The sequence below is a fragment of the Vulpes vulpes genome, chromosome 13 (genome assembly GCF_048418805.1).
Source record: "Vulpes vulpes isolate BD-2025 chromosome 13, VulVul3, whole genome shotgun sequence".
NCBI classification, from domain to species: domain Eukaryota; kingdom Metazoa; phylum Chordata; class Mammalia; order Carnivora; family Canidae; genus Vulpes; species Vulpes vulpes.
In genome coordinates, this window is record NC_132792.1 from 102,093,488 (window position 1) to 102,121,325 (window position 27,838).

Sequence of the window (27,838 nt, forward strand, 5' to 3'; positions counted from 1 at the left end):
TCTATCCATTCTTGGCAACACGTTCTCCTGCTACAGTTTTATTTTCTTTTCCCTGTGTAGGTAGAAAGACAAATGCAGGGTCTGGCCAAATGCAGTATTCCTTCAGATTTATTAGAAAAGCAGATAAGAGACCAGATGCATGCAGAAATAAGAAATATACAGTTTGTTTTGTTTCATTACCCTAATCTAATTGAGGATTTTCAACTGGTACAGGACTTTTATAGCTGAGACACCACAAAATGGAGTTAGCTTTTCTTTTCTATGAGAATAAAAATCTTCAACTCTAGAACATCTATTGTGAACAATTTCCAAATAAGAGCATATTCCATTTTCTTAAAGTAAATATAAGCATAGATATCAAGTTTTATAAAATATTTTTAATAAACTTAGGAGAATTGAAAGCTCAGTAAAGTTAAGGAGATATTTAATAAAGCTAATTTATAATAATTATATCAGTTTTCATCACTCTGGTGTTCCCATGGAAATTTTTTACATGAAATATTTTTCAGATCTGAATCAAGAAAAACTTAATTGTATGTTTTCCCTAACTACAGATTTAATAAAATAAGAAGAATTCATAATGATTTACTTATTGACAATTGATGATTAACTTATATTAAATAATCCATAAAATACAATGTTTTATTAACAAACTAAATTGGTAAATAGGCCAGTGGAGTTTCATGAATTTTGTCAATTGTACAAATAATGTTTAATTTTGAGTGTAAACAGAATGTGAATTTCCTAAATAAAAGACAAGTCATAGTTCCTCTGAGATAAATTTTAATAATATTTGAAAATATTTAAAATAGCCAAAACTACTTAATACAAATTCATTTTCTGTACTTTCTAAAGATTCTGGTTTGCTAAAATTTGGCCTTTAATTGTACTTAATGTTCAGATATAAAATTTCTCTTTCCTATTTAAGTAAATATAAGAAATGAAAACAGATATTAATATTCAGCTAATGATTTTTAGTTGCTCAGAGAATGTTCTATATCTACATTCAAGAATATAATATGGCATGACTTATTTCCAAATTTTTAATATTAAACTTAAAAATCTCCAAACTGGTACCATTGTGAAACAACAGAAATTGCATTCCCCCCAAAATTATTTTATTCACAATTGCTATAAAAATCATACATTGTGAACATCCTATACAATGAAATATTTCTTTATTATAACTACTTTTTTATTCTGCTCTAATGTCCAATTTCACATCAAGAAACAGTTTTAATCAGAAGCCATAATTGAGAATAAGAAGAGTAATTACAAAATTTTTAAGAAATCAACCACTTTTTTTTCAATAATGAACTAGTTAATAGATTTTTAAAAATGAAACAGTTTTTTTTGTCTGAATGAGAAATTTCCATATGATATATACTGTTACTGTTTGTAAATTTAGAAAGTTTGGCACAAAAGATTATTAAAATATTGTTTATATATAGCTTCTTTCTAAATCAATACAACATAATATCCCATTAAGATGTTATATGTTCAAAACAAATTATTAACTTACGTTCATTCATTTAACCATCATTTAACAAATGTTTGGTTAAGTGTTGCTTTCATAAATCTCCATATTTTAACATTTACATGCTAGAAATGCATTTTTTCTGATTTTCCATTTTCTTAAAGTAATTACCAAGGTAGTCAGAGTATTACATTCCAATATGAATGCTCATTCCATTTTTAACGTATTTATAAAAGGCTAAGCACTGTGGATCAGGGTTGCAAGTCTAATGCCTGCCAGGCTGGTTTCACAAATGCTTAAAGATGGTAGGCCTCTGTCAAAGTAGACAGTGCATGTTCTGGCCAAGGTATTTATATTTTAAAAAGGTAATAGTATATCTGGGTGGGCAAACAAAACCTATTTGTGAGTCTAAGTCAAACCATGGACATGAAGGCTGCAATTCTTTCTTGTAAATCCTTCCATCTGATCCTAACAAAATCTTTGTGGCTCAAATTGTTGTGAGCTTGTTCTGGTCCGTTTCTTTCCAACAATCCTAGAAACTGTAGGAACCTGATTATGCATCCATATGGGCAGAGATCCAAGGACCAAGCGCTGAAGGTTCCTGAAAGCAAACGGTGCTGGGAGCACCTCCGCAGTGTGAAAAGTATAGTGAGAAATGAATATTTATTTACCAAACTGAATTTTGCACCAAAGAATACTTAAGTGTCCTTCAATACATAGCCGCTCAGGTAGAGGATTCAATGCTCTGGCACCAAGAACAATATTTCTAAGAGCATTTCTAAGAGCAATCTCCTGGGAATTTTGAAGAAAATATTTAATTTTCATCTCAAATTAAAATCCATTGCTCATTAGCCTTGGCAATACCCAGCTCTCCCACCACACGCTTTCATAGCATTCAAAATAAGTTTTCAAAGAGAAGATGCAAGAATGGACATTTGCAGAATCCTGCAAAGGGCAATATATACATGCATAAAAAAAGAAAATTAACACATGAAACTCTTCTTTCTAGAGAATATGGAATTTATATCAGACGAGGAGAATTTAGCAGAGCTTTGTATTTATAGTATCCTTATCTATACATGACTCAAAGTTTACCTCCAATAAACAAATATATTAGCAGATGCTGCTATGGTTTTATATTCGATGAACTCCTACATATGAATTTGTAGATGTTTCTCTTTTAAAACACACATTTATTTCTTTGCACATGTCTTTGCTAGCGTCCTAAATTTGGGTTCCAGATGATCTAGAAACTCAAGCCCTTCTTCTTCCTGCCGATCACTGCAGCAGCCTACAGAGCCAGCCACAGATCCTTTTCCTTCATAGTTATATGAACGAACGTAGTCTTCAGAATGTTTATGCTCCTCGTCTTGTCCACACAGATACACCTTCTGTATCAAAAGAGAGCACATTTTATTATTTTTTTAAAGACACCTAAACATATTAGCATAAAAATAATGTCTTTGATTTACCTTTTACTGTTTAATTTTTAATCAGAGTGTGTCCTCTAATGGATTCCTACATATAAAAAATGCACATGATTGGTCTGTATTATATTCATTCTGAAAATATAGCAGATATATAAATGCTCCTAGTGAACACATTTATGAAAATTAAAGATATACACATATCACAAAGCTAACTTACAATATCCCCATTTGGACATAATATTTGTACAGTTCCAATGTATCTTTGTAGCTTCTTCACATATTTGGGGGAACCAATAGAGACTATGATTCTTCTGTTTATATATGGCTATATGGTGGCAATAATGTAATACATGTAACTGGCTAGTAGTAACCAATATTGATTACTCTGAACATAAAACAAGGAACTAAAACCCCAAATAAAAGCTAAACAGCCTATGTGGTTGATGTTGATAGCCAGGTCTTCATAACTACACAGAGAATTCAGTATACTTAAAAAAAAATGTTTGAAATTTATGATCCATGCGGCACTCTATACAAATCTTTCACTCCAGGTGACTTTCCCTGGTAATTTGAGGGGGAAAGCCTTCTTATACTTCCTAAACATGTCTACATATGCCGCTTCTAGATAGTTTTGCAGTTTTGTGAACCTTATTTTAAACATTAAACCTTAAAACATAATTTTTCCCTTTGGGTTTGGACCTGAAATCTGTATCTATGATATAATGAAACACTAAAAAGGTGATGAGTTCCAAGTGCCTGAGGAATAAAACTCTGGGGAAATCCTTATGCATAATCATCTTTAACTTTTATGTAATATGAACTCGAAGACACTGGCACTCACTTCGCCAAGCCGAGGTTGGGTGAAGCTGTGCCAGTCGGTATATGTATATCTGCCAGCATCCGTTACTCCTTGTCCTGCTCCCTTGACGGATTCCAAGGTCTGCTGGCCACCTCCTTTGTTGGAATCCAAAGTGTAGCCGCCTTTGACCATCTCGAAGCTTTGCTGTGTTTTGACTCCTTGGCCACCAAGAGTGCCCACAGACATGCTTGTGTCACAAATGTTGGATGTCTGCGTGGGCAGTCTAATATTTGCTTCCTAAAAATAAAGTTAGAGTTATAAAATAAATGAATCACACTGTAACTAAATAATTTGCTTTCATTTATCTTTCTCAACAAAATTCATACATTGAAATCCTAACCCTCCATGCTTAGAATGTGATCTTGTTTGAAAATAGGTCATTACATACGCATTTTGTTAAATTAGAATGAGACCATACTCAATTAGGGTGGTCAAGGTGAAATGCCATTAAGAAGAATGAAATATGAAAATTTGATTTGTGCTGCCATAAGTCTGGGAACTATGATTTTGTGTTTCTTTGCAGTCTTATGAAACCAATACAATAGAATTATGAAGTTCAAATGACTTAATGAATGCAGAACATGTGGAGTTAGTGCTCAATAAACATTAGCTGTTATTATTATTATTACTATTATTATGTAAGAATCAGCTGTTATCATTGGATCACTGTACAATTCATATGAAAGTGAAATCTAATTTACCATCACTTCTTCTCCGGGTCCTTCAGTATTTGACACAATTAAATTTTGCTGGGCTACATCTGGAAAACATTTCTTTACTGTTCTCTTAGCAGTAACACAGAAACAAGTAAAGAGAATGCCTAAAAAAATAAAAATTATGTAAGTAAAATAGTATTTTTCTTCAGGCTGCTATATATTAAATCACCCGTCATGATTTTTTTAAAGTTTCTTCACAGAATTTTTAAAAATTTGATCTCTTCAGGTCATGAAATTTAAAACAGAATATTAACAAACATTTAGTATATAGAGCAGCTCTGTTTTACTGAGATAATGTTATTAGGCAAAATGATAAAGGAATCAATAAAACCTAAGAAGGATGAAGTGAGCATAGTTAATTAACAGGTCACTTCCCAAGTCCAGGATTAACTTAAATGCTTCTCTTGTTTCTTCCACACTGAATAGTAGCTCCCTTTGATTGAAATTTCAGCTAGTATTATTGATAGTTCAAATCCATAGAGAACATGCTCAAAGGGCATCAGACATAAGCACAAACTTGAAAGATAGTTACATAAAATCTGTGCTCAGTTTTGAAAGTGCATGTTAACTAATCACAGTGATACAGGGAGTATCCAGTTTAACCTGAACCTCAACTCAATGAATTAGGACACAGTAAAGACTCTGGGGCAAGTCTGTCAAACTAACTACAGGTTCTGTAGTCAATTAAAGTGATAAAAAAGAAAGGAAAACAGGAGGAAGTATGAGTGGGAAGGAGAGATAAAAGAATTGTGGGCAACAATTTCCATCACTTTTGCATCTTGAAAAAAGCAGTTTGCAGAATGCAAAATCTTGACACTCTTTTCATGCATTACTTTTCCAGTGGCCCACCATATGATCATTTACCACTAACAGTCTTTCTTCCTCTTCTTCTTCTTCTAACAATTCCAATTTTCTTTTTTAAGTTTATTTATTTATTTTTAAGTAATCTCTACACCCAAAGTGGGGCTCAAACTCTTGACCCCGAGATCGGGAGTCATGTGCTGTTTTGACTGAACCAGCCAGGTGTACTTGTTGGAGTTTTAGGATATGGGTTAAGTTGCTTCATTAATAACAGTGAGCATAAACATCTAGGCAAATTTTGGAAGTATTCTTCACTAATTCTTCCTGTGCATAAATTTGGCTGATTAAAAGACTATGTTTTGTATGGGAGGGAATCTTAACCAAACTCTGTATTTTACTTGTGGAAAAATGATCTCAAAGAAGAGAAAATGATCTATCCAGTGTCTCACAGCTTCTTATTGGAAGAACTAAGAATACACTTCTGAAAATTACTTTAAATTTAATCTGCTCTTACTGATATGTGTCCTCTTCTGTGAACCCTCAGTCATATAGTACACACAAGATTTTTAGAAGGACACATTTACCAAGGCTATTAAATAAAGAAGTACCAAATATATATATATATATTTTTTAAATATTAGATAAGCCTTCAACTAACACATTCTCAATAATCATACTTACATAACAGCAATGCAGAACCCAAAACCATGGCAAGAATAGCCCATCTCCCAAGTATTACATTTGATGGCTTAACATCTCTCACGTTTTTAACATTCATTTTACAGTCAGACGGGGTTGTACAGTCACATACTTTCACTGTTAACATGTGTTTTGCATGTAAACCATGTCTATCTTTTATTATGATAGGCACAGTATAATAGTTATAATCAAGAACTTGCCGCTGATGAAGAATGGCAGTTTTACCTAGAGGGGAAAAAGCAGAATATATATTTACATGACCTTTCAATAGCAATATTATTCCTACTTAGTATGATTGGTGTGGAGTGGGGGCAGAGGGGAGGGAAGGTGCAGAATTTAGCTTAAAGGAAAAAGTCTAGTGGGTTTATTTGTTTGCCTGTTTGTTTGAGGGAGAGACAGAGAGAGAGAGAAGGGGCAGCATACAGCCTGATGCAGGTCTCAATCTCTCAACCCTGAGATCATGACGAAGCAAGATCAAGAGTCTGACAGATACTTAACCTACTGAGCCACCCAGGAGGCCCTCACTTTTATTTCTTAAAAATGACTTAGATTTCTTGAAAAACCAGGAAAATTAATTAATATTGCTCTACACTTACATTAGACTAATATATATATGATGTTATTCAAATATTATATTAAAATGGATTTATAGGGACACCTGGGTGGCTCAGTGGTTGAGCATCTGCCTTCAGGAGATCCCAGGGTCCTGGGATCAAATCCCACATCAGGATCCCAGTCAGGGAACCTGCTTCTCCCTCTGCCCATGTCTCTGCCTCTCTCTGTGGGTCTCTTATGAATAAATAAATAAAATCTTAAAATAAAATAAAATAATAAAATGGATTTATATGTTTTCTTAAAAGATATTTGGAATAAGAGTCTAAACATAAATATATTATCCACTGCTTTAAAAAAAGTAAGGTATTATTCTTTCATCTAGGCTGCCAACACACCATCTAGACTGAGGGAGACTTGGAAACTTTGGGACCATGGGAGCCATGGACACATCTGCATCAGCAAACATGAAGCACCCAGAAGGCCAGTGTAATGCTGGTGGAATGCACCACCATAAGATCAACTTCAACAAATATCACCTACATGACTTTTGAAAAGTTGGTATGAGGCATTAGCACTTAAAGAGGAAACAGCTTCTGCCCAACTGTCAACCTTGACAAACTGTGGACCTTGGTCAGTAATAAGACATGGGTAACTGCTGACAAAAACAAGACTGGAGCTGCTCCTATCATTGATGTGCTGTGACCCAGCTTCTGCAAAGTTTTAGGGAAGGGAAAGCTCCCCAAATGGCCTGTTACTATGAAGGCCAGATTCTTCAGTGGGAGAGCAGGGAAGATTAAAGGGCATGTGTGGGGGCCGGGGAGGGAGGACAAGACTGTGTCCTGGTAGCTCGAAGCCATGTGGAGGGAGGTTCATTAGTTGCAAACAAGAGCTTTTCAAAATAATAATAATAATAATAATAAATAATAATAATAATAAATAGCAAGGTATTATCCTTTTGGGGGATCAATAAAATAATTTCCTAAAATGAATATTTACCATAATGAACTAAGGTGAATGTCAAAACCATCAGCCAGTTTAACTTCCTACTGATTAGAAGATTTAGCATAATTACATACCATCCTTTGTTTCTAAATTCCAAAGTTTGTTGGCAGAATTATCCAGAAAGAATTGAAAAGGTGGACCATTCTCAGGTCCATCAGGATCTACAGGTTTGAGGACAGCATAATCCTTAGCATTCTGACAAATTGTCACTTCTTTTTCAATTTGTGGTGGGTGATCATTATTATCTTCCAATAAAACTACTAATGTTCCCGTGCAAGATCTGCCATCTAAGAAAGATTAAAAATAAGATATCCTTCAATTAAAATTTTATTTTCAATATATCTACATTAAACAGCTGGCATCTGCTTTCTACTAGCCTTCTGAACTTTAATTTCACACAATTTTGGATCACAAATATCATTGCTACAAGTACAAAATAGTAAGTAACATGTCACTCTTCCTTGAAGTTTAATGGCTGTATCAGGTGATATCCTGAGGCTCTTTTTAAAATGAAAAGGTATGAGATGATGAGCGATGTTACTACGGAATATCCAGTTGAAAATACAATTGATTTCTTACATCATTCTTTGTGAAGAGCATATGTTCATCTTGAATGTACAAAGACTTCACATTTGGTCATCAATCACTTCCTTTGACTTCCACCTCTGACTCATTTCCTCACATACTCTTTGCTCAGACTTTGTAAAACTTCTCATCAAACCCTCTAGGTGCACTCTTTCCTCTCTGCTTTGGTACATTCTGTTGCCACTGCTGGGAATACTTTTCTCTTTCTCTTTGCCTGATAATACTTTATTATCCTTCAAGAACCCACTCAAATATCAAATATCACCTCCTCTGAAACTTGTCGTAACTTCTATGGACAATGGCAGCAATATTCTCCTTTGATTTCTCAGAACACTTTGATGATCGCTGACTCATTGTACTGTGAACATGTTAGTCCTAAGAGCTAAGTCATATTCATCTTGAGAACCTGATGACCTGCCTGGTATTTCTTGGCTAACTTACAACTTCCTATTGATACCTTGAACATAATGCAATTACTATTTTATACTTTCCAAAAAGTAAGCTCTAGAATTAACCTTGGAGAAGGATTGCAAACCATAGCAAAAGACTAAAGAGTCATCATTTTACCATTTCTTAAGAAATAGGATATATATTTTGTTCCCCATTAAGAGAAGCTCAGAACAGACCTACCTTGAACCCAACTGCTTTAGGAGGGCAAAACCCTTTCAGCAAGTTCAAACCATAATACTCTAAATACGTACTCCTGAAAACAATAGAGATCCTGGAGGATGCCACCCTGTCTTTGGCCATTCATCATCACCTCTTAGCTTTGTATTACTGATGCACTGGAGCTGACATTGGGTGGCCTCCAATAAATTGAGCAATCCATGCAAACATGTTTTCCATTAAATTTTGATATGAAAATAAACAAAGTTCACCCCAGGATTTCCTTAAAAATATATCCTATATTTCTAGAAAATTGCACTCACCTGTATCCATCGCAACCACAGAAACATTGTATTGGTCATTTTTAACAAATTTTGATTCTCTATCTAGTACTTTTATAGTTCTCAAGTCACCAGTGTGTTCGTTAATTTCAAACCAGTTATCTTCATCTCCTATCTTCTTATACCTAATTTTTAGAAATCAAATGTAAATACTCAAACCAAAGATTGGACAAAATCTCAAAATATATCATTTTGAAGAATATTTTACCTTAAGCCTTCACCACTAAGTGTTTCTGGATCCAACGCTTTGTATCCACGCAATTCTTCTCCAGCAGGGAGGCCATCTTTACTCTGAACAACTTTTACTGGTGGTTGGCATTCAGGGCCCTCATCACTGTCTTTAATTTTAACAGTGACAGTTGTAGTGCACATAGTAGGAGCTTTTGAATTTGCTGCTTTAGTGAATTGTGCTTCATTAAGGACACCAATTTGCAAAACAACTTGGCGATTGACTTCATAGTTCAATGGCTATTCAATAAACATACTTTGGTTAGTCAATTTGTAACATTATTTATGGAAGATTTATAATTATGATTCCAAGTTTGAGCACAAAAAGGAATATCATTTTTTATTATAAAATGTTACCAAAAAGCAGGTGCTAATGTAGTTAAAGATTAATAGTTGACTCCCTATAATAATAAACACTATCAAATGCAAAATTGTTGATGATTCGACCAATTTTTCTTCTCACTTTTCTTCAGGAAGCTCTTGCCTTCATTTTTTTTTCATTACAAGTTTAAATATTAATAGAAATAAAGAATAAATGTTTGAATAACTCCAAAGTATCATGTGGGATAACAGTAATAACTAAGACAACAGAAGTACATAAAGAGTATGAGAAGAAATATATAAAATAATTAGATTATTACAACACGAGATTTGGTTATAAGGGAGCAGTTACCCTGAGTGTATGCATAAAAATTATAATGATACTATCTAGCAGCATCTTTTGGAAGCACATTATATTTAGGGGTTTTAAAAAAAATTGTTATACATAGGTTTTTATAGCTCCTAATCACAGTGCTCAGTCCTGAACTGAATAATAAGAATCTTGAAACAACAGTTAAACAATTAGAGACTGAATCTATCAAGATAACAAAATGGACAGCAGGAGAAACTGAGACCCCCTAAAAAACAATCAATAAGAAACAAAAACTCCAGTAAGTAAAAGAGAAAGTGACTGAAAAAATAAGTAAAATGATTAAAGGAAATTCTCTAAAAATCTTAGGAGGAAAGTACAACTTGTGCATGCAGCTTCTAAGAAAATACATTGTCCCTAAGAAATTAATCAAGGAAAATCCGTAAAAGGTTAGAAAGAGCTACTGATAGAAGGACTCAGAAAGGAACCAAGTGTCTACCAGCATACCACCCTGAATACGCCTGATCTTATCTGATCTCAGAAGGTAAACAGGGTCAGGCCTGGTTGGTTCTTGGAAAGGAGAAAGGAGCCAGATTTAGTTTTTCATTCTGGGTACCAGTAATTGCGGCTGAATTTTTAAAATCACAAATCACAACCTCAAATATGGGAGGATTAATGGGAATAGCTGCTGAATATTTAATAAATAGTCTGTCTTCTACATCATAAGAGCATGAAGGCAATTGAAAAGTCAAGAGGTTTGATTTCCAGTAGTGATTCTTCCATTTTTGTCTTGTTTTCCATAAAATAAGGGACAAGTGGGTGTCTAAGATGCCTCCTAAGACTAATATTTGATTATAAATACAATATTTCTCTGCCTTCGTTTCCCCCATGTGTAGAACAATGTGTTTTGTGCCTTAGTGTCCATCTTCTAAGAAAGAAGATGAGAGTAAAATAATAATAATAATAATGATAATAATAATAAATTTATGTGAACCATTGTAAATAATTTCAGCATTTCATTGCAATTCTCTAGTCATAAATATACAGAAATTACTATAGAGATATACAGTACATAGGATATAGATATGTAGATGATATGCCCAAGTATACATAAGTATTTTTTAAAGTATTGCCTGATTGTTTTCTTTCTTTTTTTTTTTTTTGCCTGATTGTTTTCTTGTTGTTTACCTTGACTACACACAAGACTGCTTCATTCGTATTGGGGTCTGTGCTAATTTTGAAGTTTCCATTTTCATTTCCCTGTAGAATCTGGTAGACAGCCTTTGAGTGAGGAGTGTTTGGCAAGTCCTGGTCATGTACCGCCATTCGTAAAATCTCGACATCAATTCTGTTTTCTTCTACTTCTGCAAAATACTAAAACAATTTCCTCTGGTTATTATAAATTCATAGCTTTAACAATCTGATTTTCTACTCTAAAACTTACACTTAAAGAAAAGGGAAATAAAGTGATATGGGAAGGAGCAATCATATATTGGAAAGAATTTACAAATTTAATGCATTGCTTACTTCTCTTCTCCTAAACTGCTTTTTCAAATCTTATCCATTCTTCAAAGACTAATTCATGTCTTAACTCCTAAACTTTTCTGAAATCATTCAAGCCCTCAGAATTGTCTCTATTCTGAATATCCTCAGTATTTACAGTCTACGGTCCCTTTTATATTAACATATTAAGCCTTTAATATTTATGATAATTAAAACCTACATTGATTTCTTATTATTACTGACTTGTTACTATGCCAATTTTTGTTTTTAATTTCCTTCTGAATCCCTAGCAAACATTTTAAGGAAAAAGTTTTTCCTTTTTTGAGAAATTAAATCACATTTTTCCCGTTTTCCCTTCAAAAAAGAAATACAGTTACAGAAGCATATTATATTAAAAGACTTTAAAAAGTAGTAAATCATAATCTTCTAGAGATAAGATGAATTCATGGAAGTATGATAACCTGATAGCTATTGGAGTACAACAAATCTTGATTATCTTGATTCTAATCCCAGTTTTTCCTCTTACATGGTCTATATGTATGAGATCATAAGCAAGTTATTTAACTGACTTTTCATTTTCCCAATAAAATATGGGATACACGTATCCTTACAAGCAGTAGGGATTCATATAAAACATTGAATAAATGTGCCTATCACTGGAGATGGTGATAGGCACCACCTTAACTTGTTCTCTTCCCTAACTTGTTCTCTGGTAGAGATTGATGAAAAAATGAAGATTACTTACTAAAAGTTCAGGAAAGAAGAGCCATTTCCTGGAAGTATCATCCTATATATATATTTCTTGTTTTGTGTAGAAGGAAAAGTTCACTCATACATGATGCTGAGAGAATCTGCATATAAATAATGGGAGGGCCACACTGTACTACTGACGTCCCAGCAAAGCAGAAGATATTCAGCTAGTCTCTTTTTCATCTTAGGAAGTGGAAGTGCAAAGAATACCAGGGAGAGAGCCTCTTTTCTTGCGCTCCATAAAATAAACTTAAATCCAAGGCATCCAATAACAGACCTTGGCATCCAAGAAAACAATGAATACATAACAGTATCAAGCTCTTCCATGACCAAGAGAGTAGCTTTTATCCTAGCATTTAGTAATAACTGCTCCTTCAATTATTTTTACAGAAATCATATTTTTGGCATGTTATCTGTAAGTGGTAGCTCTCAAAAAACCAAAATATGTAATCTCACAGAACTATCAAATAACTCGTGTTTTTTTGAAAAAGTAAATGAACTTAGAGAAATGAATACAAAGACACACTTACAGAAGTTTCAGTAAAATATGGTGGATTGTCATTTTCATCATCAAGTGAAATAGTAATTGTTCCTGTATTAAATAAACCAAAAGGCTGGCCCCCCATGTCTCGCACTTCCATTATTAACTTGTATGTATCACAATTCTGAAAAGAAAAGAAAAAGGTACATTGATGAACGCTTCTATTTCCTGTAACTTTAAATTCTCATAGCCATTGCTTAAATTCTGATTATTTCACATTCATTTTTTATTTATTTATTACCAAAAAAGAGGTATTTAAATATAAATACAGAACAAGAGACTGGCTAGTCAGTACAATAGAAACTTGATATGTCTAACATAATATTTCAAAATTTAAAGCTATTTCATATTGACACATCAGATCAGGTCAATGATCTTAAGTGAGAACTTGTCTAATATCTTGTACCTTCCCCCACATCTCTGTAGAGATGAAGGAAGTATCCAGAGAAGCCCTAAGCACGGCCTGTATAGAAGCGAGTTGGAGAGGTGGCCAAACTCCTCTGGGAGTTCATTATCAACTTAAATATAGTTTAGTGACTGTAAAATTAGTTAATCAGTTCATTACTTCTCTATCCAGTAAAGGTGTAGTTGTGGTGATGACACCTGTATCTGGATGTATGGAGAAATGCTTCGGATGATCTGGGATTTGCTGTAAGATTTTATATTTCAGACGAGTATGCAGAGTGTCAGGTTCATCAAGGTCTATGGCGGTCACTTGTCCCACTGAAGTTCCTGTTCAGATAAATCCCATATTGTCAACAGTTTAAAAGAGCAATATAACTGAATCACAAACAAACAAGGTATGTTTGTAGCATATTCTCCCCAAAATGACAAGTACATTGACTTTACAGATAAGCGGAGTGTCTTAAAAGCTCTCCCGAGCTCCAAGCTCCCCTCACCAGGAAACTTCAATTATGTGGGTATTCTGAATAACATGATTTATATTCCACATGTATGAGAACATCCACCCCACCCTTAGTAAGACTGTTTCTCAAATTCTTCCCCTCAACCCATCACCCTAGTTCACAGGCCACTTTTGGATGGGACCTTCTCTGCATGTCTTATTTCTTTTACAAGCCAACTTGATAATATTAGAGGAATAGCACAGCTTTGAGTATGATAACCAAGATTTTACACCTTGATATTTTAATACATGTGCTGAACTGTTAATATATGCAAGTAATTATTAATATATGAAAAACAAACACTGTGTAGCTGTCTCAGTATCACTTGGACAATATTTACAGCCCAGAAATCCAAGTATGAGAAATGTTGTATTAGCAAACCACTGACTGTGAAAGAACAATATTAAACATGCATACATACAAAATGACAATAGAATAGAGGAGGCATTTCTTGTAACTTTTTTATTTTTAAGATAAACTGGATAGGCTTACGCCCATTAATGCACCTAGGTCACAATCTTGGCTGCCTATAACATCAAACCAGTTTAATTTTTTAAATTTGTCTGGAAAACATGCCAAGTAAGCAATGTGTATATTGTTATAAGTCAGATAAACATCCATGAGATGATGTATTTCTGGGTCCTTGAAAACATATTGAAACTTTGTAAAGATTCACATTATATTGCTTTATTTATTTTTATTTTTTTAATTTATTGCTTTGTAAATGCATCTGTGACACCTACGTACATGGTTAAAACAGAAAATATGAATAGCATTTGTCTGTCCACATTCATATGCATTGTGGATTAATCTAACAAAGTTAATAACTTCATGTATTAGCTGCCTTTTATATGTGAACAGCAAAAATGAACACCAAAAGGTTTGCCTTTGAAGAGTATATGAATAGTTTTAGATAGAATATCCTTGACACTAAAGCATTTTTAAATGTTTTGCATAATTGTGTTTAAAACATTAGTGAGGAATTGAATTGAAGCAAAAATCTAGTGTTTTCCTAAGATATGAACTTACCAGTTCGACAGTTTTCAGGCACATTAAAGATCGTCACCTTGTTTTCAAAATATGGAGCATTATCATTATCATCTTCAACTTTGAATAGCAAAGGGAGTGGGTACTCTGGGGCATAACCGTCTGCTGTTGTGGCATAGGCGTAGAGCTGAAAGGTAGACAAACACCATCAGCTTGTTCTCAAATGACAAATTATATACAAAATTAAGCCTGGCTGTTGGGGAAAGACATAGTGTTTAAAAAGTCATCCACAAAAGAATATGTGACTAAGAACTTATGCGACGAACAACACACCAGCATAGTGGATGCTGTCAAATGGCTTCAATCTCTTACAGCGTTCACATTATTTATTTTCCCCACCAAGTACCATACACCCCAGCTAAATGAGGCTGCTCCCTTCTCTGAATTACCCGCCTGCCCTTCTGCTTGTTAGAATATATGTAAACTTCTGTCAGTTATGCTAATAACAAGTATTCTTTTAATTTATAAAAGATATGATTCCATTTATTTATGGATTTGCATGTACAGGTAAATAGGTATCAACCATCTTCAGTGATGGTTGATATCAATTAAAAATTCTTTACCTGCATTTTCTCATTATTCTATCATAAACATATTTCTTGTGTAATAAAAGTGCCTATAAAATCATATACACACTCCAAATAGCATCTCAGAATGATATATCTTGGTCCCAAAGGCCAGGATTTAATGTCCTTTTTTTTTTTTCAAAGACAATCAATTTATTTCTGCACTCTTCTTATGTGGTTTATGCAGAAGTGCTCAATAAAAAGTTGTTGAGTTAAACAGATTTTCTTTACTGACAGCACCAACTAAACATGCTCAAGGTGGATTCTCTATTAATTCAATCCTTCACCAAAATAAATTCTTCCATATTTTCCTTCTGTAATCATCTTCCAAAATGAACCAGGGTTAAAATTCCAGGTATCTACCTCCTTCCTGTCCTTCATTAGCCTTATTAGACAGTTGCCAAGCTCTAGAGATTATGATAGTTCTGTGTCTCTGCCACTCATTATCTCTTTTTTATTCCTAATGCCAACATTCTCATGAGACTCCAAATGTATCCTACATATTATCCTACCAATTTTCCTGCAATTGTTCTAATTGAACTTTTCCAATTTCTGTAGCATTCAAGTCAGATTCATTTCAACAAAACACAATTTTAATCATGGTATTACCTATTCAGATTTCTTAGTGATTTATGTATCATCTATGAAAGTAACCACAAAATCCCCACTGTTGTGTTAAAAGATGAACATTTCATCTTCACCATTCATCTGGAGGGGAAGAAACTTCCACTCCAACCTTTGGGATGGGAGATATTGAAATGACCATGTTCTCTCTGTTACCCGATTTACTTTTCCCCAAACAACCCCTCGGGAGGCTTTTTCAGTAATAAAACTCATACTTCAATTTCCATCAGTCTGATCACTGAATCTTATTTCTCAATAAATTCTGAACTCAGGGATGGAATACAGGGGTATTCCAGTTCACCACCCGCACCAGCAGCACCCTGATTATCATCACCACCACCATGTCCAGATATCACACTCTTCAGCCTTCCTATCAACCTCTTCTTTTCCCCTCATGTTTTGTATGAATTTTTCGTTCTTTAAACTGCTGCTATTTTGAGATTTTTAGCTACAGAAAACTATGAAATTGTTTTATGTCTCTATAAGATTACAATTGTCCTCAGAGATGAAGCCTGAAACATACTGATATATTTGTGTGCTGAAGCACCTAACATAGTGCCCTGGTAGGTAATTCTTCAATAAATAGCTTTTCACATTCAATTTCATTCATCTTTCCTTTTTAGAAAGACAAACTACCCCTTACATAGGCCCTTTGTAAAAATTATTATGAACATTCTCCATAGAATCACTTGTAATGAATTCTTCTACCTTTTCACATTGGCATTAAAATTTCTTCCTATCTAACCTAAGTCCATCCTACTATAATTTACACAACATTACACAACATTGTTAATGCTTCTCTTCATTAGAAATGAAGATCATCTGGTTCCCACCATATAATCATTTGTAGTTTGAAATAATAGTGTTTCCTGGTGTTTAACAAGTAAATACCATTATCTCAAATTCCATGGATTCAGATGAGGTGATTTTGTTTCAGGTACTCCTTCAGGTACCTGGTTTTATTTTTTACTAGTAATTAGCTGAGTATCTCCATCTCAATTTCAAAATAGAAATCATTAGTATAAAGAGGATGAACTAAACTATGATTATAGTTAAACTTCAAAGTATAGCCTAAATCCCTAGGCGAATCCATTTATGTTCCAAAGAAACATAATTATAAATACTTTCTTATTTACTCATTAAAGTAAACTCAATAATAGTAATGGTTTTACAGTAAAGTTCACATTATTTAATACTGAAAGCAATAATCATAATTTGAATATTGTTAAAGAAGTATAAAGAATATTACACTTTAAAATTAGTCATATTTTTAGCTGAGTTAGAAGAGCATTATTTAAATTTCATGTGTATTTTTGATATATATGATTTATATATATATATTTTTTGAAACATATATGATACATGTGTATCCCTTGAATTCTTCTGTAGCTTGAAGAATCTCATCTCTTTTAATCCTTTTTCACAGCAGTTTGCTGATTTTTTTTTTTTTTTTTTTTTGGAAGATCCAAACAGTTGCCAACTGGGGTGAGAACTTTAGTTTGACCTTGTAAAGAAAGATATCCAGTTTATACTGGGAAGAGGTAGGGAGAGCAGTGGCACCAAAGCTGAGTAGGTACAGAATGTGATTAGCAACATACATGTAAAGATAGTAGGAAGACCTGTGTGGCTGAAAAGAAACATATGTTACAAGATAATAAGGCTCTGGTTGCATAGGTAAGGACTAGACTGAAACCAATTTTTCCCAAAGTATTTACAAAATATACAGATTCTCCTCAACACTCAAAGAGAAATAAGTTTAACTGCTTTCTTTCATAGGACAAACTGGAATTATTGAAGAAAATCCTCTTCTTATACAACTATTCTATGAAAAGCTTGGAAAAAAATAGCCTCATACACATCCCTGAAAGATTAGATGAATTCAATGGTTTAAAACAAACTCCTCAAACTGCAATAATGGTGTGACTCATCCAGAAAAATATTTACAAGCCAAGAGTAAATGATATAACTTGGGGAAGAGAAAGAACAGGAGCACAAAATATATTGAATTAGATCCACGGCAAACTGTGCCAATAATCAATGAAATCAAATTATTTCAAGCAACAATAACTGAATAATACAGAACATTTATATAGGTAATATAAATACAAAAAAATTGGGGAATCCCATCAAAATTCTGTTTTGAGGGCAAAATCCTAGAGTATGTATATTGTGTGACTTACCCCTAGAATATTTTTAAAGAGCTGTACGGTTCACATGCTGATTTCACCAATATTTAGTTTAAGTCTTTAATGATTGCAACAGCTCTAAGGTATGTAATACAACTATTAGTAATAGCCCATGAGACAGAGAAGGATACAGATTCTTAAAGGTTGTGACCTGTCCAAGGCTAACAGAAAAAGTGGCAGATCTGAGGTCCTATTCATTTCCAGAGAAATAAGCTTTCTAGGGCAGCCTGCGTGGCTCAGCAGTTTAGTGCCACCTTTAGCTCAGGGTCTGATCGGAGACCAGGGATCGAGTCCCACATCAGGCTTCCTGCATGGATCCTGCTTCTCCTTCTGCCTGTGTCTCTGCCTCTCTCTCTCTCTCTCTCTCTCTCTCTGTGTCTTTCATGAATAAATAAATAAAATATTAAAAAAGAAAGAAGCTTTCTAATATAAAGCTAATAAGTGAAATTGATTTGATAAAAGGACACCTGGGTGGCTCAGTGGCTGAGCATCTGCCTTTGGCCCAAGGTGTGATCCCTGGGTCCTGGGATTGAGTCCTGTATCAGGCTCCCTGCAGGGAGCCTGCTTCTCCTTCTGCCTATGTCTCTGCCTCTCTCTGTGTGTCTCTCATGAATAAATAAATAAAAATCCTTAAAAGAAAAAAGAAATTGATTTGATAGAAAAGCAAAGATGTATTATTTTAATTTATACCTCTATGTTGACAGAGAAGACTCCCATTCTCTATTGCCTCAAGTGATTTCCTAACTTTTATCATGTTTACATCTGGTTGTTATACTTTCCCTTATGAATCTTATGAATTTGCAAGTGGTATTTCTTAATATCAGCTCAATCTTAACTATGTTCATTGGAACTAGAGAAACATGAGCCAAACTTTAAGCATAAATTCCAAACTATTTTATTCCTTTTGTCCTTTAAAAGTTGTTAAAATGTAGCAAAGTAACTTTTTTTAAAAAGTAATCTCTACTATACATTTATCAAACATTTATTTGGTTTCTTAATCAAAATGTTTGCGATAATGCTTAACATATTTCTCCTATTAGAGTCTATGTAAGCTATTTTCTGAAGTAATAATTTGATATTATTATGAATAAAGTATGTTTATTCAGAGAATTTGGGTGGGAGCATAAAATTATAAAGAAAATATGTCATTCTAATCCAACCATTTATTTATGAAATCCCTAAAATGGGACATTTCTGTTGTTCTAAAAATTTCACCACTTTATACCCTGTTTTGACATCCTTAGCATAGGGTCTTCACTCCCCATGCCCCACACAATCATTAACTTCTTTCATCACTGCCTTTGTGTGGCTACCAGTTCCTACTTATCTTTCAAATAACTGCTAAGTTGTTACTTTCTGGACTGTCCAAGTATGAGATGATTTTCCCTTTTATATACTCCTTTAACAAAGAGCTCTTCAATTATACTCACTTATAATTCAAGAATCCAAGTGCTTAAACAATTTAACTCACCATCTTCCTGAAACTCATTGTGAATTTCTCCTGTATGTCAGATTAGACATCAGAACACAAAGGAGGTATGTGAAGTTCGAAACAAGAAAAAAAAAAAGGATTTAATTTTCAGAAGGGCTAGACTTTTTGTTTGGGTCAAATTAGGTAGAATAAGAGGAATTGGTAAGCCTATTCTGGATTACTAAAGAAATAAAACAGTATCCAAGGTTCTCATGGTTGGAGAACAATCAGAGAAAATAAAAGAAAAGCACAATATTATTCAAGAGGTGAAAGCAGTGGATCTCAGTCTTAGGATATGTTTAGAATTATCTTGGGTGATTTCAAATTTTCAGTTGTTGGGGCCTCATCCCAGAACAATTAAATTAGAACTTCTGGGAAGTGACCCCAAGCATCAGTATTTTTTAAAAAGTTCTCACGTGTACTGTCAGGATTGAGAGTAACTGAAATCTGTTATCATATGGAACTTCAAACTCAACAAAATTCACTGCTATTGTCCCAAGATTCTACAGATAAAAGCCTGTCCTTTAAAGTTTTGTCATTATATTTTATATAGTTTTTCTCCCCTTTTCTTCCCTTATTGTAACTATTATCTTTCCTCATCAGTTGCACTAATAGAAATTTGAAGTTTACACTATCCATTAACAATATTTAAAATATCAAATCAAATAATTGACCCTTCCAATATGTAAGTATGCAGCACTGAAAATATATAAACAGTAACTAAAAAGAGAATTCTGAATAAATAATCCCATAATCTTACTGGAAACTGTTCATATTGTTCACGGTCTATGCTCCTTGTACAGAAGATATCCCCCGTGTCCTTATCTATGTAGAACAAATTGAAGGGCTCTTTGTCCACTCCTGGTCCACTTATGGAGTAAAAGATGGTGTAGTTCTGTGCAGCATCAGATTGGACCTATAACATTAAGTGACGATTTAGTAAAAGAACAAATATGCTATAATAAACATCTCCAACCTACTCTGTGGTGATGCTTTAATTTGTATCACTTGCTCTCTCTCCTATTCACCTAGTCTGTCTTTCCTCTGCTTATTTACCCATCATCTCCCATATTTTTCAAGTTCTAATTCATATTCTGCAATCTGCAAAGTCACAGGCTGGATCATCTTTTTGATCTCAAATTCTATTGAATTATCTGTATATTTATGGAAAATCTTGGAGTTGACTATACCTTCACAATTCCTATTCACTTAATTCTTATTCCTTTATAAAGTATAGTGACAATTTCAGTGGTTTTGAGTTATTTGGAATGGAAACATTTCTGATTTAAAAAAGCAAAAATAATGCAACTTTCCATCCACAATTAATTCATAATTTCAAAGCCAACCTTTTTTTTTTACACTCCAGCTATCTAGCAGTGATGCCATCTTTTTGATAAACAAAAATACTGGTCTTTTTCTATGAGGACAAGAGTTCAGTAAAGGGACAATTGAATTATGTAAAATCTGTAGGCATATCCTCTGTCCAAGAATGCTAAATTCTGGTATTCAGGAGACTCTGGATATAGATTTAAGAGCATCAGAAACCAAAATGTGAAACTTGTTTCTAAATGCTAAATATGATTTCTGGAGACAAAATACATTGATTTTTTTTTTTCTAGTTTTGGTGAATGGATGATCCTTATGAGTACCAACAGGTTAAAGCCCTGATTCAATTCAAATGGAAAGTTTTAAAAATAAATAAGTAAAACCTCTATTACATAACATCAAATGAGGTAAAGTGTACCTGCTGAACATGTTGTGGAAATGGACCTAATGAGTTCTCCATTAGTGAACAGGGAATAGGGGCCCATCGTCTCTTGCTGCGCTTGAGAACTGTGTCTTTGGTGTGCCTCTTCTTGGGAACCTGCATATGATGAGAGATAAAGAAATATAGCACTGCCTAACATCAGGAATGTGATTTTCGCATGTATATCAACATGAAGAAAATAAGCAAGGGTTGTACATAACGATATCATAGATAATACCCAAACTGTTTCATTCTTTGTTAGTAAGATACATACACGCACACATAAGAACCAGTTTCATCTGATTTAATCAGTTAAACAACCAGAACTTTGTGGGGCATTGGTGAAAGATGCCATCTTGAGACATATAAATCCCCTAAACATAGATAATCCACTAATAAATACCTAAGAATTGATTTTATTCCACTAGGAGTGGTACAATCAGTATTTAACACTAGCTACAGTGCAAAGCATTTGTATAATTATACAAAGACAGAGATCAGCATTCGTTCAGGTATATCCTATTTTATGTGATATGGAAACTCTACAATATTATATAATGTTTCATAAGCCTTCTCCTAAATTTGTAATATATGTAATGCATATTAATATGCAGGCATATTCTAAATGTGGTGAAGAATTATTTTAATCAAAAGGAATTTAGCTGGAGAAGTCTCTCATAAATTAAGTTACTTATTAATAAATTATTTCACAAGACTTAATTGATTGTGCAGAGTTTGCTCAAAGCGAGATTTGTGTGAATTTTGGTAACCTCTCCCTTCCCACACCTTGACCGCTACCACTCACTGCAAGAAAAGGAGCCTAGAGCTGGAACATTCAAACCAGTCTTGTGGACTGGCTATATTTCATTCTCTGAAGACAGGGACCCCGTGGCATTTTCTATGAAGAGGGGAGGAAGCTTTAGACTATTTCTTTAAAGAGACTGAGACCCACAGACACTTGAGAGAAAGCCACTGAGGGTGGAGTGCCACACCTCCAACCTAAATCAATTTTCACTGCCTTTTAGACCTACCTGTTCTTCAGGTTGGTTGTTCTAATTGCCACACCTCAAACCACTATCTGAAACATTTGATAATCTGACCTTGCTTCCTGGCTACAGAGCTGTTCTTTCTTACACCATTTTGTAAATAGCTCCACTCCTCTTTAAAACAGTCTGGTATTTCCATAGGTTGATTAGAGGTGGAATAAACAAATGAGTGAGAATTTGGGAACCATGAATTTAACGTGGAAGGAAACATATGAAATGAAAGACTCTAATAAGCAGATTGTTATGTTTAAATCCTTGGTCTGTATACCTTCTTTCCTCTCACATCCAGTACAATTTCTATCTTTTTCTGTTCCTGGGTCTGGCTGTCTGAAGGGAAAATGGAAAAGCTCTTCCTTTCAGAAGACAAAATGAGGTCATGTGTTGTGTAAATGGAGCCATCTTCTAGAATCCTGAAGTCAGGATCGCTGGACAGGATAAGGCTGGCTGACTGGAAGCACTCCTTCAGATTCACTGCAGGGAAGACAGCCACAGTAATTTGTAAAATAAAAGAGGGAGAGAACAAGTTTTACAGGAATGACAACTGAGAGTTAGTAGATGACAAGCATAACGAGGGAGGTTATGCTTGGAATTTGTTGAGTACCTACTACTCTGAGATTTAGCGGCCATGAAAATTAAATAATTAAATAAATGAGGTCATAGTTTCCATTATTTTAATCATAAGATAATTTGTGAATAGATATAAATTATTTTCTTAGTGTCTCTGGATTTATTGTTTCTGCTTTAACCTTTATCTATGGATATGTGTATATATATATACATATATATACATACAAATATATATACATATATACATACAAATTTACCATTTTATTTAAAGTGTAACTGTATGATATGAGTAGATTTGAAACATGTTTGCAGTAATCTTTGATAACTACATCTGTTGCAAAAAGTAAGAAAAACAGTCTATACTTAAGTAATACTTATTATATATTTTTATCAAAACATTTCCTTTACAGATTCATATTTAACATATTTAGCATATTGGCTATGTGTCTATAGAGTATAGATGGTATTATCTTTTAAGTATTTTCAGAAGATATAAGGCAATGGATTAATTTAAAACTTCAAAGCACTGGGCAAAATGATGTCTGTCTTGAAAAGGATAGCACTTCTGTATTCAAGGTGTAAATTCCAGGCCAATGAAAAACATGATAAAAAGAGATGTGACTCTTGCACTCAGAGCAATCAACCTATGCTGAAAGTGAAATTAAGACTTGTTGAAATTTTATTTGACTTTCACAAGCTATTCCGTGTAACAGATCACATAAATTCTTGGAGGGTACTTGTTCATCATAGACAACCTCAAGCATAAATATTATTTGGGGGCATTTACATTTTGATACGTCTGTTTTATATCAATTGATTAAAGAGCATTGGTTTGGAATTTTGGCAGCAAATTCATTGATACAGATTAAAATATGCTTCTGGCTTTTGTGCTTTCAGTCATTTGAACTAAGCTAATTTAGCTTTTTGATGTTTGCTAATTTTTCTGGCAAGAAAAGTATACAACTAACTTGGAACTTTAATTGTTTCTAACCACTACCAAAAAACAAGTAGTCCATCTTTCATTTTATCTTGAATTTTAATGCCAAGTAGCTATTTCATGGCTATATCCCAAAGTTTACAAGAGCAGCCTGAAGCTAAATGCAGCAGTTAAGACTATGAAATTCTTAACACCATTTCTCACCTTTGCCTACAAGTGTTTCAGCCTGAAGATGAGAAGGAACTTGAAGAGAAATTTTCTGACAGGCATCACAAGATAATATTAAAACCTCAAAAAAACAAAAACAAAAACAAAACGAATCAGGAATTATATTTGATCTCAAACTTTCACATTACAGTTTTGTCTTATTGGTAAAAAGGTCGATTTTAGAAACAAATTTATCTTCTAGTCCTTCAATATTTCTCATATTTATTTTATTTTAAATATTTATTTATTTTATGAGCGAGAGAAAGTGGGGGGGGAGGGGACACAGAGAGAGAGGGAGACAGAGCCCCAAACAGACTCCATGCCTGACGCCAGGAGTCTGAGATCAGGATCCCAGCTGAAACCAAGAGTCTGATGCTCAACAGACAATGCCACTTAGGTGCCCCCATATTCATTTTGAAAGGGAGAAGCAAAAGAAGTGGCTTTAGGGGCACTACAGTCATTAAGTATTAGTGAAAAATTAAAATGAACAGTAATTCTTAGAACCCAAATCATATTGTTATCATTTCAAAATAAATGGGTTACAAACAATTGATTTTACATAGAAACTGTCATCGCTAAGGCCATTCATAAATGTCACTCTGATTTCTTCACATGAAGAAAGTATTTAACTTTGGAATGTAATGATCACATATTTGTACACAAATCATCATTTCCACAGCCCCCCAAAATTTGAGGTTGTAGTAGATTAAGGCTAGAAATCATGAGGATTTTTTTAACCTCTTAAAGAACAGCACCCACAAATCTTCACTTATCTCAGATCACTCCTGGGACTGGCTTGCCAGTCTAAGTCTAAGTGATCTCGAATAAAAAAACTAGTCTAAAAAAATATAATTCAAAATACAGAGAGTAGCTTTCGATAGGGTAAAGATCTGTAATTAAATTCAAGACACAGCTATTGTTTTAGAAAGCTAGGTAGTTAAAGGAAAGAAGATAAATTACCTGGGGAAAAAATAAGTTGTTAGCTTTAAAATGTTGACAATTTCAAAACACAGTTTGCTTCTTTTCCTTGGCATTTTGTATTTATTTGCTTCCTCTTCTGTTTATCAAAATGACTGCTTTTTTGATTACTTAAATATAAGAAAGAGCAGAGCTAGATTTCCCAGAACCAGGTCAGTTTTATGATTAATTTTTCTGAGGACATATTTCTAGAGTTATGGGATCTATTATTTGGAAGAAAGAAAGAGGGCATTATCGTCCATGCTCCAGTGTGTACTTCATTTCCAGCTCAACCAAATTCTATTGGCCATACTGTGTCAGCCTATTTAAATAGTTTGTAATTTTACAAAAACTCTGTTACGAAGATAGTACCAAAAACTGGAATTTAAAAAGTCAATGTGTATTCACTTTATTAATTAAATGCCTTTTAATTTAATTAATTTATTTATTTATTTTATTTTTAGCCTCCCTGTTACATGTTTTCATAACTCCCCCACATTTCCTTCCTGGAATGTAGCATAAGGCTAATTATACAGTCATGCAATGCTCTTTCTGTTTCCAGGCATCTGTTCCATCTGTAAGCTACTAAAGGCAAAAAACCACACCTGTCTTGTTCTCTGTAACAAACTCAGTGCTCAGCACATGATAGATATTTAACAAATAGTTGCAGAACGATTTTGATGAAATTGTATTCAGTTTAACTTAAATAGCCACTGTTTAAAACATAAGACATTCTTACTTATTTGACTTTTTAATATAATCATTCCTAATGCCAAGGAATAAAGTAAATTATATCCTGAGAATTCTCTGAACATAAAAATTCTATTACTAATGATCTAACTATATGATGTAAAAAGAGTATTTTATAAAAAAAGAGTATTTTATAATTAACAAAATACACATACATATGCACACATCCATATATGTATATATCTATGTGTATACATATATCTAACTTATAAATACACACCCACATTATTCTCATAGGATATAGTCACATTCCCATTCCCACACTGATCTTTCCTTCCTGCCCTAGGACCTCCACTTCTTTGCTTCTGCCTTTGTAGACAGAGACAATGGAGATCTCCAGAAGTACTGTTTCAGTTTTTAAGTTAAATTAACAACTTAATAATTTAGAGGGAGCTGGGGTCAGATATCCTTTTAGCTATTATGGAGGTTAAGGATGGATGGGCAAGGGATGAACCAAAGGATACTGGACACAGCAAAGACCAGAAGCAAAAGAAATCTTGAGGAATCCCTCAGAAATCTTTCACCACATTCTGGGCACCTGGGTGGCTCAGTGGTTGCACGTCTGCCTTTGGCTCAGGTTGTGATCTCAGGGTCCTGGGACAGAGTCCCACATCTGGCTCCCTGCAGGGAGCCTGCTTATCCCTCTGCCTATGTCTCTGCTTCTCTCTCTCTCTCTCTCTCTGTCTCTCATGAATAAATAAATAAAATCTTAAAGAAAAAAAGAAAAGAAATCTTTCACTGCATTTTGCCGGATACTAATAGAAGGTGGTCTCTGAGGTTGTTGTTTTTTTCCCCCCAGGCAGTTACTGAATGAGAATATAACCATCAACCCTATATGGACAAAATGTTTATCCCCATATAGTTAAATATTTAAATTCTGAAAACATAATATGAAGCTAAAATACTTTGCTAATTCCCAGCTCAGAAATGCCAGATGGAGATATGGAACAAGTTCCCTCTTTCTCATCCCGACCAAAGAAAAACAGCACCTGAGGACACACTTACAGAGCTCTGAAAAACCTAAGTAGAAGCCAAGTTAATGGAATTTTTTCAATGACGGACTCATTTTTCTTTATTGTTTTTCTCAAGTTAAACCCCTTGTTTAAACTAGGAGTTCTGCTCTTCTCTTAGCTCCTGGTGGGTAATGTGAAAGTCCTGGATAATTTGCATCTTCACCTGGACTTCTTTTCCTCTTCTTGCGGCTCAGTGGAACTAAGCATATAAAATATCTACAGCTTATTTAATGACTACTAACAAAAGCAAACCTCAGAACCTCTGGGCCAAATGCCCGAGGAATGAATTCATTCCACTCCTCCTTAGGAAACACCACAGTAAGACTGAACAGGGGATTCCCTTGAAAAACTGCCATGTCTTGGCAGTGAGCACGTGAAGAATAAACAGAACACCTGCCATCCCCAGGCCACAGGTCTCTCAACTCTTGAATTTTTCTCAGCTCTGTTTGTGTTTTCCCAGTCCGTCTTCTCTGCCTTCCACTGCCACCCCTACTCTCTTTCAAGCCCAAGCTGACGGAGGAAGCACGTAGTGACATGCTCAGAATTCCCTAATCCTTTGGTTGTTACTCACCAGGAGACAGAAAAGGAGCTGCTTACAGAAGATGCTCCCTGAGGCAGCAGAGGCCACAGCCATCAGACGTGGTCCCAATAGTCAGGGATGGTGGCTGGATAATAGGGCAGCTTGGGATGTACAGGGTGGCTTAAGCAGATTCCCAATGGCTGGCACCTGTGCAGGATAGGCTGCTGCCCCCTTGGCGCAGCTGAGCTGGGTTTGGAGGAGTCGGGAGGCAAGTGACAAAAGGCAGGAGAAATGCTTTCCTCCTATTCCCAGGTCAGCCTTCCTCCTTCCAATTCAATTACCTCTGAATGTGAAGAGGTTTTCCTACAAGTGGGGAGGGTGGGGTACAAAACACCCCAAAACCCAGTCACTAGCTCCTCCTCACAGCTTTCAAAATTTCTCCTGCCACTTGACACATAGGCAGAAGCAGGAGGGAACACCCTCCATCCTCAGCCCTCCTCCCTTTCCCCCCAGGTTGATGCTTCCCAGTTATTACCCACTCCCACGTCCTCCCCTCCTTCTTGGCCTGATT

The 27,838-nt window shown here is 34.5% G+C and overlaps 1 protein-coding gene across 2 annotated transcripts; it reads right to left on the minus strand.

Annotated features, from left to right (window-relative positions):
- Positions 1-92: 92 nt before the first annotated feature.
- Positions 93-27,838, minus strand: DSC1 (desmocollin 1). Of its 2 annotated transcripts, XM_025996866.2 has the most exons (17): positions 27,319-27,776; positions 24,025-24,109; positions 22,585-22,787; positions 21,268-21,387; positions 20,284-20,439; positions 14,659-14,803; positions 13,290-13,456; positions 12,714-12,848; positions 11,119-11,304; positions 9,280-9,539; positions 9,054-9,196; positions 7,614-7,826; positions 5,965-6,207; positions 4,468-4,586; positions 3,749-4,003; positions 2,950-2,995; positions 93-2,868 (listed from the first exon to the last, which is right to left on the minus strand). In XM_025996866.2, exons 1-16 carry the CDS (start codon positions 27,379-27,381, stop codon positions 2,960-2,962), a joined length of 2,529 nt encoding a protein of 842 aa, XP_025852651.2. In that variant the 5' UTR covers positions 27,382-27,776; the 3' UTR covers positions 93-2,868; positions 2,950-2,959. The 2 variants fall into 2 exon arrangements, with proteins under 2 accessions (XP_025852651.2, XP_025852650.2); XM_025996865.2 differs by lacking the exon at positions 2,950-2,995 and having other exon boundaries at positions 27,319-27,838.

Excerpts from the sequence above, each read along its gene's own strand:
- DSC1 (XM_025996865.2), bottom strand. The coding sequence starts at position 27,381 with ATGGCTGTGGCCTCTGCTGCCTCAGGGAGCATCTTCTGTAAGCAGCTC. Across the intron at positions 20,440-21,267 it reads TTCCACAACATGTTCAGCAG|GTCCAATCTGATGCTGCACA; the intron begins GTACACTTTACC and ends TTAATGTTATAG. Across the intron at positions 9,197-9,279 it reads CTTAGTGGTGAAGGCTTAAG|GTATAAGAAGATAGGAGATG; the intron begins GTAAAATATTCT and ends TCTAAAAATTAG.